We start from the raw sequence: 14,571 nt of genomic DNA on the forward strand, positions 1-14,571 counted from the left end.
ACAAAAAAAAAATTACAAGCCCAGACAACATGTCTTGCGCACTACGAAAATTAAAAAAAACGCAAAAACAAAACTCAATGAAAACGACGTCATTTCATCCACCCTTTATTCTCCTCATTTCACACCACTCACATAAACATTCTCTGTTTATCTCACAATTTCCCCTAAAACTTGCACATTTCATTTTCTTTCATTTCTAAAACCCTACTTTCCTCCTTAAATCACCCTAACTCCAAACAACCTTCATCAATGGCGGACAACGAAGCTCTCTCTAATGGCGTCAATGGCGACACCGCTGATCTCAACGAACCTGATCATTCTTCCCAGAAGTCAACCTCCACCCCCTCCATTGACGACCTTAATCAGAGGATCGAAGCTTTGGAGAAGGAGAAATCCGATTTGGAAACAGAAAAGTCGAAATCGGAGGCTAAAATCGGTGATTTACAAGCTCAGATCGAGTCACTGAAGGCTGAAAACGCCGAGTCGGAGTCGAATCGTAGGGCGGCGGAATCCATTGCTAAGAGAGCGTCGGAGCTTGAAATTCAAGTGTCGCGTCTTGAGCATGATTACATCACCTCCATGAACGAAGGTGCCGAGTCGAGCCGTGAAGCTCAGGAGCTGAAGACGAAGATCAAGGAGATTGAAGAGAAGGCGAAGAGAGAGAAACAGGCGAAAGAGAATGAAATTGCTGCACTTTTGATCGAAAAGAAGGAGGTTGAGAATTCCGTTGAACAGCTTCAGGCTTCGTTGAGGATTTCCGAAGCTAAGGTGAATCAATTGGAGGAGAAACTGGATGATTTGGCGAAGAAATCGGATGAATCTGAAAAATTAATTGATGGATTAATGGATAAAGTTGCAGAAAGAGAAGTTTCTGATGATGGATTTGCAGGATTCAAGAATCTATTGCCTGCTATTGGTGCTGTTTCTGCTGGTGTCATCGTCGCCGCGGCCGTGGTGTGCTACATTAGGCAGAAGTAGAGGCAGGTATAAATATAGAATATTGATGAGATAACTTGTTTTAGGTTGAGAATTTAAATGGTTACTATTGGATAGTAGTAATCTAGTTATTTGCTAAATTTTGATGTTAGTTGCCATGGTTTTTTCTATTTTATTTATATTTCTAAATTCTGTTTTTAGCAAGATAATTTGGAAATTTTACTCTGGTTATATTTTTGTATGAGTTTTGAGGTGTGAATCCCAATTTTGTTCTATGATACATGATTGATTTTTATTAAATGTGATGTTTGAGTGTTGATTTAGTTGATGCTGAAAACAATTCTTGATTGGGTTTTTCAAGATTGGTGTTATAATTGGATTTCAATTTTGATTTTTCTCATGTGACAGTGAAAATATGGTGAATTATTTCATCATGTCATCATGTGTTTAGTTTATCTTCTTATGTTGCCTTATTGTAACATTAGTGTTGAATTTCTTAACTAGTATAGCTCTGGAACTTGAATTTCGGGTTTTGGATTTGATTTTATGAGTTGCGTTTTTTGCCTTTGTTAAATGACTAGAATTGGAAGCAGACTGTGTCCCAAATTATGGGTGAATTAGTTTGTCTGAATTGTACAACTTGATCTCTACTTGCCATGAAATCTTGCAGAGGGTAGCCTCTTACCCCCTTCAAGTGCTCATAGGCTGATTGTAGCAATTGGAAATTTGATTCAGTGGCAGTGGCGTCTCCCTATCCGAGACCTGAGTTTACTTTCTCTAGGTCACAATTCTCCATCTAATTTAAGGGTTATTGAAACATATGATATTCAGGCTGCTAGAAAGAGTAACAATCATGGTTTGAAAATGCGGTTTCAGTTACTATCATGGGAACGGGTATGATCGCAGACCGTGTCACTTTTATTGCGATGCAAATTTAATTTCAAGATAGTAGAGGATAAGAGCCATCAATGGAGAGATATGGTAGAATAGTAAAGGATTAGAGCCATTAGTAGGGAGATATGAAGAAATCTTTCATTATATCTTTTACTACGTAATAGGAAGTAACTTTTGAGTGAAACAATAGATGTAACCCTCAATAAGAGGTGATTTGGGGTTGGAGTGTTTGATTTGGACAAAATCGCGGGTATTTTTTAACATCCCTTGTTAATACGGACAATTTCGGTTCGGTCAATTGAAATCCATTACAAAACGGCCCAACCAAGACACCTCGGCCTTGTTTTTACACCATGGTTAGAATACCATCTGAAGTTTCAATGTTGTTTTGATGTTAGTTTTGAAAGGGTGATTAGTCCGCCCTTAAACCCATAAATTATATGTGACAAAAGGCAGCCGGCAACTGTAATGGTGTGAATGACAGTCTAGTGAGAAGTTTTCTGTACAAATCATTTACAATAACGTTTTCCTTTTGTTGAACAGTTAACTTTGTCATAATGTTTATTCATCCCCTTATTAAACTTAATCCTTCAAGCATATCCATGGATTCACCCATGTGCTTCATGGATGGAGTCTGATATAAGTACCTGAATAAAAGTATGACGAAGTATTTCATTATCATAAGGTCAGATTATCCTCCTACTTGTGTGAACGGAGTTGGTTTTAATATTCTGTCGACTGGTATTAGTTAGCTATCTATATTTGTGATTATGAATCTACTGTAAAACAACTGCATTATGAATTAGACGGTGCAGATGGGTGAAAACTTTATACTGTTATATTTAGATGTTATGGTATGAAGGGTAAAGTTCCTTGCAAAAGCAATGACAAAAAAAAAAGTACGACTGAAAGCAATGTGGTGAGGCTAATTTGCCTTGCTAGAGCTTCTTGTATTCAAACTTGAATTTTCAGTCTAGTGGTTCAAGTGGTTAATTGTGATGGTTACTTCCTGTGAATTAGTTGTATGTAGGAGTAGCATTGATGGAGGATTGAGGAATATATGCTAATGCACTTGGTGGATGATTTTCATCACTCATTTAGTCATTTACCATTCCAAGTACTTTGTCACTATTCATGTACTCTGGCAGCATATTCCAGGACATAGCATATTATCTGGCGCCATGTGCTCATAGTTTATTATTGCTTGCACGATTGTACTGCCCTTTTTTTTTGGTAGAAAAAGGGGTAGTTATTAATCTTATAATGTTGACACTTAAATGCAAAATCTTGTAGGTGGCAAACTAAATTTGCTTCATTATGAGTTTGTGACACTTTTGTGAGGCCATGCTTGGTTCACCTTTATTTATTTATTTATTTATTTATTATTCTTTCCTTTTTTTTTCATCATTTTGGATTGTACAAAGTTTTAGGAAAGTAATATAATATTGTAAGTGGGTGAATAAATTATTATAATAAAAGTAAGATGGGGACCACGAAAGATAAAATATGTGAGGATAAATATTTTTATTATTTTATTAGGGACTATGGAAGAGAGAGAAATGATAAAATAAGTTTTGCGGGGTTTAAAGTAAGAGAGAAAATTGATAAAATATAGTACTATCTCCGTGTTTTGATAAGTGTTACACTTACCAAATATGACCGTGTTTTAATAAGTGTTATACTTCTTTTATTTTGGCAAAAATAACTATCTTTTTATTATTAGTAGAATGTGCCTGTGTGCTAATGCACGGGATATAATTAAGGATAGGATTAAAAAAATACAAAGTATGTAGATGCATATAGTATTTAATTAAACCAAAAATAATGACAACAAAAACCAAAAAAAAGAAAAAAAAAATCTGATAACAAATTAAAAAAAAAAAAACCAAGTGTTGAATTCATATATAAAAAAAAATAAAAATATTAAAGTCTTTAAATATTATGATGAATGAATCTAAGTATTCAATTAGATTGTCCACGCATCTCTCGTTTCAGATAGTAGAATTCTTCCTCCCATCTTACTTGTAAAACAGATACAACTATGATATCATCATTTTCTATCTCAGGAACATGTAGTATAAAAGTGAATGTATTCATCAAATGTTCACTCATATACTCCTCTAAAAAGTAGTCTCCAAGTTCCTGTTCATAAATAACAAATGTAGTCATTATGCAGGCGAGTAATTCCTTAGTATATACTTCTTCCATTCTATAGTACTTGACCTATATTCCTTTTTGTGAAGTTTCTTTTTACTTGACGTGTTTTCTTTTATAGCAAATATAACACTATACTTTTACTTATTTACCCATAGAACTATTTCAATATAATACTATGCTATACTATACCCTTTAATCTTTCCCCCTTCCTCACCTCAGTCAATCCCCATAGTTAATTGATTACCGGCCACCATCACATCCTCCCTCCCTCCTCCACTTTTAACTGTGGCAGCCACCACAACCACCACCTCACTTTTTTTCTTTTTTTTTTTTTTTTTTTTTTTTTTTTTTTTTTTTTTATAAATATCAATCACCGCCCTATCTCTCCTCTTCACTGACAATAGCCTCCTCCCTTCTCCCATCATACTCTCTCTCATCACCTCCGCCCGTGTCCACCACCATCGACGTACTCAAAGTTTACTAAAAGTCCACAATCGAGGCTACGGTGTCAAATTTGGCTGCCAATTCCATATCTAAAACAAAACTACATGTATGGGTATTTGGATCTCAATTTTTGAAATGTTGATCGGGTAAAGGCGATTGTAGTATGGGTATTTGGATCTCAATTTCTTTGATCGGGTAAAGGTCGAATTTCTTGTGTTTATTTTGGTGGTGGTATGTACGATCTACAACCACCACAACTTAATTCGACCTTTAATTTTTCAATTTTTTTTATAAATGCTCATGTATGCACGGTGGTTACTAGAACGTTATTTTCTCTCCTCTTGTTCCTCTATTTCAGTGGTGGTGGTGAACAGTGGTAGATCCAGGATTCGAAAAATGGGGGTACGAAATTAAGTTTAATTAAAAAAATTTACAAAATACAAAGTAATATGTGGAGTGTAATAATTTTTTATTAACTAATTTTTGAGTTGATAAACCATTTAACTATTGTACTAAGTATTAGTTTTTGCGTGTATTATACGTCTATACTCCCTATCTTCCGCCAACAAGGCTTATAATTGAGTAAATAAAAAGAGATTATCTAATAAACCTGTTACGATAATAATATGTCTCTTTGATCAAAAGTACAAATCTACTGCTGGAAAACAAACAATATCACCTAAGAGACCTGTTATTGTAACAGTTGGTCTCTTTGTTCAAAAGCACTTGTGTGGAAAATGTATCACCTAAGAGACCGGTTTTTAAAATAGGCGGTCTCTTAGAATTTAATACAAAAAGGCACGCTGAACGCCGCTAATTACGGTGTTGCCACAACCTTCATAACAGTACCTAAGAGACTGCCTATTAGATACAGGCGTTCTCTTTTTTTTTTTTTTTTCTCGCGGAATGGGGGTACAACTGTAACTCAATGTACCCTCTAGATCCACCACTGGTGGTGAAGAAGGGGCTTTTTAAATAAATAAATAAATAAATAAAGGGTATGGTGGTAGAGATGGTAGCGGGTCGGATTTGGATCGGATCCAAATGAATCCATATCCAGATCCGTTTTTGTAACCTGGATCCAGATCCGATCCGGATCCGTTGGGTATGAAAACTAGGGATCCATATCCATATTCGTTGGATCCTACGGATCCGGGTCCAAAACGGGTCATAAACGGATACTTCATATTTTACTAAATTTGTCAAAAAAAAAATAATATAGTTAACACATGCATTTGATTCAATATAACCACTTAATTATACAGTATTATTAACAAAAACAAGCAACTCAAAACATAAATTTAGTTTAACATAACCAGAGTACAAAATTAATTCAAGAAATTAGTCAAACAAGCAACTAAAATTCACGAATTTACATGAACATAACATAATCGTAGTATATAATTTAGATATAGAGAAGGGGGCTTTATGGTTGTATGCCGGAGAGAAAAGGTTGAGTTGCCAGGGTCAATGTCGCTTGAGAAAAGTTGAAACTGTTTGAACTTGAGGAGTTGCGGTCGCCGAAGAAATGTTGAAGAGAGTGGGCGGCAGGGTAGCTGGAGTGTTGATCAGAGTGTATTAGACTTGGTTGTGTTAGGGTAGAGAGAGAAAGAGTGCCTTTGGGGTTTAGGGGACAGAAGAGAGAGATAAATTAGGGGTTGGGGAGCCATGGGATTGTGAGGGTGAGGTTTGAGCTTAGAGGTAGTGGGCTTGGGCTTGGGCTTGCTTACATGTTAGTATGTTATATATATATATATATATATATATATATATATATATATATATATATATATATATATATATATATATATATATATATATATATATATATATATTAAAAAAAACGGGTAAACGGATCTAGATACGAGTATTTTATTTGGATCCGTGCCCAGTTTCGTTTTTAAGCACAGGATCCGGATCCAACCCGGATCCGACGTGTCCAGATTTTGAAGATCCATATCTGCAAAAAACGGATATGGATCCACGGATCTGGATCGGGTCCAGATCCGTGGTCATCCTTATATGGTGGTGCTTGAACAGGGGCAATGAAGGGGAGTGATTGTGGTGAAGTGGTGTTAGTGATGCGGCGTAGGCAGTTGTGGTGGTGAAGGGGAACGTTTGGGTGAAGTGATGGTTGAGGTGCAGCGTAGCCGACTATGGTGGTGAGATTGATGTAGTACTGTACTACTGTATGTGTGTGTGGAAGGGAAGGGTAGGAGTGGAGGGGTAATTTGGTCTTTCATGTTTTTTTCCTACTTTGCCTTAAAACTTGTGCCTATTTGCAATAGGTCATGTAATAAAAAATAGAGGAAGTATGATTAAAGGATATACTTACATTATTTTTCATCGCTTGAATACTTGATATTGGACAACCAATAATCATCTAAGCATATTGGCCAAAGAGTGTAATAGACAATGTATTTGTAGCGTCACCAATTTTTTACATTGATTCTATTTATGTTATTATTGATGATATAATTAGGTATAGTGATATGTAAAGCACGTTATAATTATATTTTTTAAATAAAATAAAAAAAGTGAAAATACCTTGCCCTACTGAAGGAGGGGTCACACTCCACACACATATCAACTCTCCTTAAGTGTCGAGCACATGATTCATACCAAATAGGCATGGAAGAATCAATGGATAAACTTTTGCTAGTACTCGAAAATATTTTACCTGAAAACACACATCAAATATTAAATACCTCATGTATAAGAAAATGAAATAAATAATTGTTGATATACATACATTATGAGCAGCTGAAAACTGATTTAACTCGATCCTTTTAGCATTAAACACCATTTCCATTTCAGAGATACTATTGGCTAATATCTGACTCCTGATATGTTTTTGGACATATCCATCATCCGCATACCTATATGAGTTATATAAGTACATAAGTATACAACATAAACTTACATTGTTGATTATAACGTTTTTAAGGCTTACCAGCCATGTAGATCATCAGTTTCATCAATATCAGGATTAATAAAAAGTCTGGTACGTCCAACAGTCAAAAGACATGCACCAATTGGAAGGTTAGTAAAAGTATTCAAAGCAATGATAATAATAAAAATGACACCATAGTCTTTCTTTGGTTATCTAATTTAAAAAAACTTATTTTACCATAATAAGATCCAAGTGATACCATGGATGCACCCAACACATGATCCTGATTAAGCTCATAGAATAAGAAACGACCTTGATCATGAGAAACCCTTCCCATAAAGTTAGCCTCATTGTTTCCATGCTATAAATCAAAATATGTCATTTGATTAAAAAAAAAAACCTTCACATTGCATAAGTTGTTATAATTACATAAATATATTGTAACTTGTGTAATATGCTCTTACTTTGTGTTTCAAAGTAACACATCTCTTTTAAATTGTTGTCTCTCACCTGAGACTCTATATGATTCAGACACATATATAACCAATCCAATAACATCTGTGTACATTCATCATCAAGAAAAAAAATACCGGATATGACCATTAAAACTCAATAATTAATGTTAAAAAATGCAATAAATATTCATACTATTTATTTTAAATACTAAAAGACACATACCGATGAGAGGAGAATTACGCATGTGAAGGTACCGTGGAATGTGGCAAAATTCAATAAACCTGAAATTGTACATTGGGATATCATCACAATCATCAAGAAATTCTGTTATCATGGTCTTGTTGCCAAATTTCAACCTCATTTGGTTATTGGCATTTTTGTAAGATGTATCTAGAGGCATAAGCTCTAGCTGAGCAATTGAATAAACCTTTCCTTGTTTCAAGATCTCTTTATACTTATCAATGTCAGCATTAAATAATGTAATTTGAACTTCGTCCCCCTAGAAATTGAAAATTTCATACATGAGTGTGAAATAAATGAATAAATCGAAAAAAAAGTAAGCACTAAGTAAAAATATAGTTCAAACCTTTGAGTCAATTAATACCATACTCCATGAACGATGGACGTAATTTGTACCTCTAGCTCTATTTTGTTCATTGACCATCCATAATAAACGCACTCTCATGTTCACATTCAATGTCGTAAGGGTTATACAATGACATGGTGTGTATCTTGTGTTTATTTCCTGCATTTTATTAAACGACATGGTGTGTATCTTGTGTTCATTTCCTGCATTTTATTATCATTGAAGTGGGCATACAAAATAATTTACATAATATATCATCATTGATCCAACCCCGCACATGTATAAAGGTTTTATAAATAGTATAGAAAATGAAATAAATATTTAATAAAGTAAAATGGAAGCATTAACATGACAAAGAAAATCTAATACATATATATAAAAAGTATCGCTTTGAAATTACGCTAAAACAAACATTGCTAAGAGTTTCTAAATAAATGTTATAGCAAAACTACATACATAGCTAATTTATACTGGTTAATACTTCCTTATACACAATATTTTTAGTCAAACTATGAGAAACATCCTTCTTATTTTGTACTAAGATTTTTAGCTCGAAAGGAGATGTAACTCGTGACATTGCAACATATAATTGGCCATGACTAAACACGACCTAGGGAGAAAAATGCCAACTTTGCTCATCGTATGTCCTTAGCTTTTATTTATTGTCATGGCAAAGGCTAAAATTAATGGAAATTGCCTTCTTTCAAGAGGGAGATCTATCTTCTTGTTGGAAGGTGTTAAATCAATTCACCGAATTAGAACTGATTCTGTAGCTCTTGGACCTGCGATCACTTGTGCCTCAATCACTCTATAAACCAATTTTTTGATTATAAGGCGTGTTCCATTGCACAACCTTATGGATTGGTTCATATTTCGCATCAATATTACCGGGGCACCAACTTTCAACTCTAAGCAATGATTAGGATGACCTGACAAATTTAATGAGCATAATAATTCCATAGGCTCCATGTTATCAAGGATCCCACCATTCATGTATGACCCAAAGTATCCGAACTATAGTATCTTTGCACGTTTCCTGTTAGCATTGATAAAATTTTCGAATTTAGCTCATCTACATCATTTTTTGTTGGTGCTAGCGTTCCGTGATCCTTGAGGTACTCCTAATCTGTGTAAATTGAAGGCAAGTTGGGGTAGAAAAAGTTGATGAGATTTTGGAAACCATGTTCATCATTGGTTATCAAAAAATCACGTGGTATTTCAATCCAATTTGGTTCATCTTCCTCTGTAATGGGCACTCTTGCTATATCTCCTTCTCCAACTTTTATTATCCAATCAGCAAATTCTAGAATTTGTTCAAGGGTTTTGGAGGGAACATCACTTCGACATAAACGCATGTTTATCCTTAGGCACATAACTTGGCAGTCTCTCCAAAAGAACGCTTGATGCAAGGTAGCTGCAACAATAAATTCTCGCCCTTCATCTGGCACCGCGGGAAGTATCTGTCTAAAGTATCCACCAAGAACAACCAATTTACCTTTAAAAACTCTATTGTCATTACAAATATCCTTGAAATGTCGATCTCCGCCTCAAATGCTAATCAATGGGTCATTGGAGACTCATCCCATATAATTAATGATGCTTCACAGATCAAATCAGTACGAGTTGAGTCTTTTTTGAAGTTACAAACGGAATGTTGATCAGGATCAAAAGGAATCTTGAAAGTTGAGTGTGCGGTTTTACCCCCAGGCAATAATAAAGCAGCAATTCCCGATGAAGCCACATAGAGCACGATCTTTCTTTTAGATCTGAATTCCGCAATCAGAGTGTTCCATAGGTATGTCTTTCCTGTCCCACCACTACCATAGATAAAAAATAGGCCACCTACATCTCGAGAATGAGCATCGAGTATTGCAGCATATACTCTATATTGATCCGTGTTTAACCCTCTAGCTAAGGTGTCAAATTTGTTGGCTTCATCATGTGTGTCATATTCAAGTTCATCTCTTATCAACCGATTTAAGGTATTACGTTCTAACTCTGAAGAAGGTTGTGGTATGTCAGGGAAATTTGTCAATGACCTTCCAAGTTTATTCAATATATGTTCAATCTCTTGTAATCCTTGAATCTGCATCTCCTCGGGAGTTAATCGTAAGTTAGGGTTTCTAGTTTGACGTTGCATCATTCTCTCAAGGTCATCGGTAAGTTCACCCCAATGTTGTTCCCACAACTGTTTCGGATCACTTACTTCTGAAAACATTAATATGGAGCAAAACATGTTTCTCAACTGTGAAATGAATGCCCAGTTAGAGGCTTCTGACAGAGTTTCATGCCACTCATTATCGTCATCAAGCAACCTTAAGGCTTGACATGCAGATCTAAAGGTAGGATGGATGACACCATCAAGAGTTCGTATGTCTTCAAGATATTCCGCTCCATAAACCTTAGTTAAAAGCATCTGTAAGTAATATCGTTCCCCAGAATTTGGATGAACAAAAGGCAATCTACCAATGCAAGATCTTTCTTGCCGTTGTGCCCACCTTTTTGTAGAACAATCCCATTTGAATCCCATTGGAAAATTTTGGTAAGTGTATTGATTTGCTTCTCAAAAATCCTGGTTAGCTTGAAACCACATAGTTAACATGGTTTGTTACATCTCGGTCATTCAAGGGCTATGTGCAGATCATCATTATCATTGAAAACTACAAATTGTTCACCAGGTAGATGAAACTGAAGTAGTTCCGTTGAAGGATATTGATGTTGCAAATCAAACTAAAATATTCTCCAGCATGCATCAATGGCCGATACATATCGACAATCTAAGTATTGTTTTATCTCATCCACTCTATTTCCTTGTCGTACCTCTTGATCACATCGTGTGGTTGAATTGTTTTCAATGACAACTGTTGCTAGATCTTGACCTTTAGTAACATACTTGCATAGATACTTTACCACACTTCTCGCAGCAACACGCTAAACATTTATGTGGGCATTGTACTTCACACATAGATCTCTGTTATATGGTACCACCCAACGATTTTCTACCTCCCTTCCATTAACAATGATGGGCTCTCTAGGTTGTCTGCGTCTATACTACACAAAGCCATAATCATCAAAGGTGGTATCAGTACAAAATTTCTTCAGAAAATGCTTTGAACACTTTCCATCGATTAAACATGGCCCACATGGTCCATGGAGCATGTTCTTGGTAACTTTTTCAAATGCCAAAGGATCTATATCCTTGTCAGGGATTTCCCCAGAGATAATTACATCGATATCCTCTGGACACTTATGCTTATCTTCTGAAGCCAATGTTATGAGAATATGCGCATGTGCAAGTCCGCGCTTTTGAAATTCAATGACAAAAAAATCTTTAACATGAAATATCTACCATGTTAATTAATTAGATATGACAAAAAATATAGTACGATTATATAATTAATCAACACAACTCACCAGCAATGACTTTTCCAAACTTCTTGTTATCCTTCAAATCGCGAAGCATTTGTTTCAATTTGATCTTGAAAATACGTGCTACAATGTCTGGTCTATCTTCAGTGCGACGACTTTCACGTGTAGATATCTCATTTACAATCTCAGACCAGTTTGGATTGCAAGTGAAAGTTATTAATAAATCAGGCGGACCCAAAACACGAATAATTGCCGTAGCATCTTGATAATGATGGGCCATATTACGGGGGCTTCGTGTGAAGGATGATGGTAATATGAATAATAAACCTACATCAGTAGCATGACATCTCCAGCCCTGATTGTATCTTAGAGTCCATTGTATAAATCAGAGCGAAGCCTGCCTTGATTTCTCCTTATCCATGATAATCGATATTGTTCCATTGCAGTGTATGCATCAACATCAAATTGTTTCAATAAGCGGCCGGAAACTATCAAGGTGTCACCCTCCTCTTCCCTATCATGCATCCTAAATGCATAGAATTGTCGCATTGTCACAATACTTTGACTAGTACTTGTACTTGACGCCTTAGGTTTCCTAACTCTCCATCCAACGGTACCATATGGAAACAGCAGTGTGTATTATAAAGGCATATAACTTGGATGATTTTCATCAATCCTTTGTAACCACCATCTTTTATTTGCAATATGATATCTCGATTACCTATGTCTTCAGCCCCATCACCTACCATTAATGCAACCACTTCACTTGCGGTTGGTTGGATGTATTGTCTGCCTTCTCTTGCGCAAATTAGCTTTATTCTCAAATCTTGATGCTCACCTTGATCGCGCAACATACTGCCAGCATTTCTGAAGACTGCAATATAAGGATTTATATCATCAAGCATCGTTTGTAGTCCTTATAAAAGTCTTGGATCTAAGGAAGAAGCCTCTGTGCCCCCCATGTAATGTAGCCGATTGGATGTTTTGTTATCAGTGTCATAAATGTACAACTGTGCAAACTTTGGTCCAGTTCCAGGCTCAGGGAGTAAAGTTCCAATTCTATGGTAATTACTACCACTTATATGATAGACGTAGGGGCCTCTACCATCATTAACTATGTTATCAATTTGATCGCCCATAGAGGTGAAAGCTAACATAGAATTGAAAGCTCTAATATTGTTTTGAAATTGTTCATATGGCAAAATTGACATCAAATATGGCGGTGTCAAAGGTAAAAGCGCCAATTTAACTTGCCCACTTTGACAACAATGTTAGAACCTTGGGCGTGTTTTACTGCTACCCTTTACCCTTTCTTCTATCCACATACGGGCCTTGCAATTAGGACAAACAACTGTTCAATGTCCAAACTCCCAATGTCTATCAAAATCATCTCTACGATATTGATGAGTCACTTCTGCATGCAAATGATTTATTTAAGTGAATATCAAATTAACAATGATATATCAATAATGTGTGTGGTTAAGTAGCTTGGCAAGGTGATTACCTCTCGCTGCGACAATTTGCTCATCATGTCTAGCATTATATTCTATCCCATTATCAAGAGATCTTTCTGGAATTAAAGTTTATAAAAGTTTAATATAATCTTTAGTCAAGGTATTATTATTCTAAAGTAAATAGTAATGGTTTCTATAAGTACCATTCATATTGATCTCATTGGCTAATTGTTCCACTTGACGTATAACATCTTGACATTGATGTTTAGATCGACGTAATTGCATCATCAGTAATTGCAATGATCGTGCTTCTTTCTCCAATAAGTAACAACGTCGCTTGAAAATAGGATCTTCATGTTTTGTAGTGCGTTTGAATAGTAACATTCGTCTAACGGGTAATCTAGCTTGTTTATGTTGCAAAATCTCTCTAAATCGATAATTACTTGTACTTGTGTCCATCCTTATCTATTAATTATACGATAACCAAGAAGGAAATATATTAGAAATGATATTATAGTTTGCACAACCATTAATAAATAAATTAAGTTGTAACAATTGATTTTTTTTTTCGTGTTAGTATTTTTAATTGACATGTTTTATTTTATCCAAGTTGTTGGCTTATATTTATTGTTAGTGGACCAACTCCAAAATCTTATGCTGATGTTTGAGACTCATGAATATTTTTTATACACTATCATTTATATTTATTTACATTTTCAAATTCACCCATTTAATCTTGTATGTCTATAGACTTATATTTATACTTTGTTTTCATAATTAAGTAATTAAAAAATATTTTAAAACAAACATTATTCAAAATTATTAATAATTATACGTGTTACATAGTATAATTTTATATGTATACAATGTAAAGTGACAAATTGTATAACATGCCCAATACAACAGATAAAAAAAGTCCCAATTCACCTAAATATCCATGGTCATTCACATTACTAAAATTAAAGCATCAAAATTAAGGCAAAAATTACTGTATACATACCTGTAGGGTCTAATAAGATAAAGGCAAAAGTAGTCAATTGATATGTATACCGTAAAAAAGACCATAAATAAAAAAAGATTAATAGATTATTTCAATAACTATAAATAAATAATACATGGACCGCTTAAAAATTTGTGTTGATAAAAAATAAAATGTCAAAGTGAAGTTACGATTTAAAATTGATTAGACGAAGCTAGATTACCATAAGTGAATTTATCTATCAATGTGGCACAGTTCATAGGTGAGTAAGTGTTGTTAGTAAATGATTTATTTTTTAAATATATATTTATATTTTTTAAATGAAAATCAGGTGATTTTTTCTCTATAGGTTATTTTAAGTTACATATATAAATTGAGTAGATACTATTTTTTTTATTGCTCT

The 14,571-nt window shown here is 34.7% G+C and overlaps 1 protein-coding gene across 1 annotated transcript; it reads left to right on the forward strand.

Annotated features, from left to right (window-relative positions):
• Positions 1-249: 249 nt before the first annotated feature.
• LOC110701330 (peroxisomal and mitochondrial division factor 2-like) lies at positions 250-978 on the forward strand. The gene has a single exon (XM_021878974.1). It carries the CDS (start codon positions 250-252, stop codon positions 976-978), a length of 729 nt encoding a protein of 242 aa, XP_021734666.1.
• Positions 979-14,571: the final 13,593 nt, after the last annotated feature.

Source organism: Chenopodium quinoa, unplaced genomic scaffold, assembly GCF_001683475.1.
Source record: "Chenopodium quinoa cultivar QQ74 unplaced genomic scaffold, ASM168347v1, whole genome shotgun sequence".
NCBI classification, from domain to species: Eukaryota; Viridiplantae; Streptophyta; class Magnoliopsida; order Caryophyllales; family Amaranthaceae; genus Chenopodium; species Chenopodium quinoa.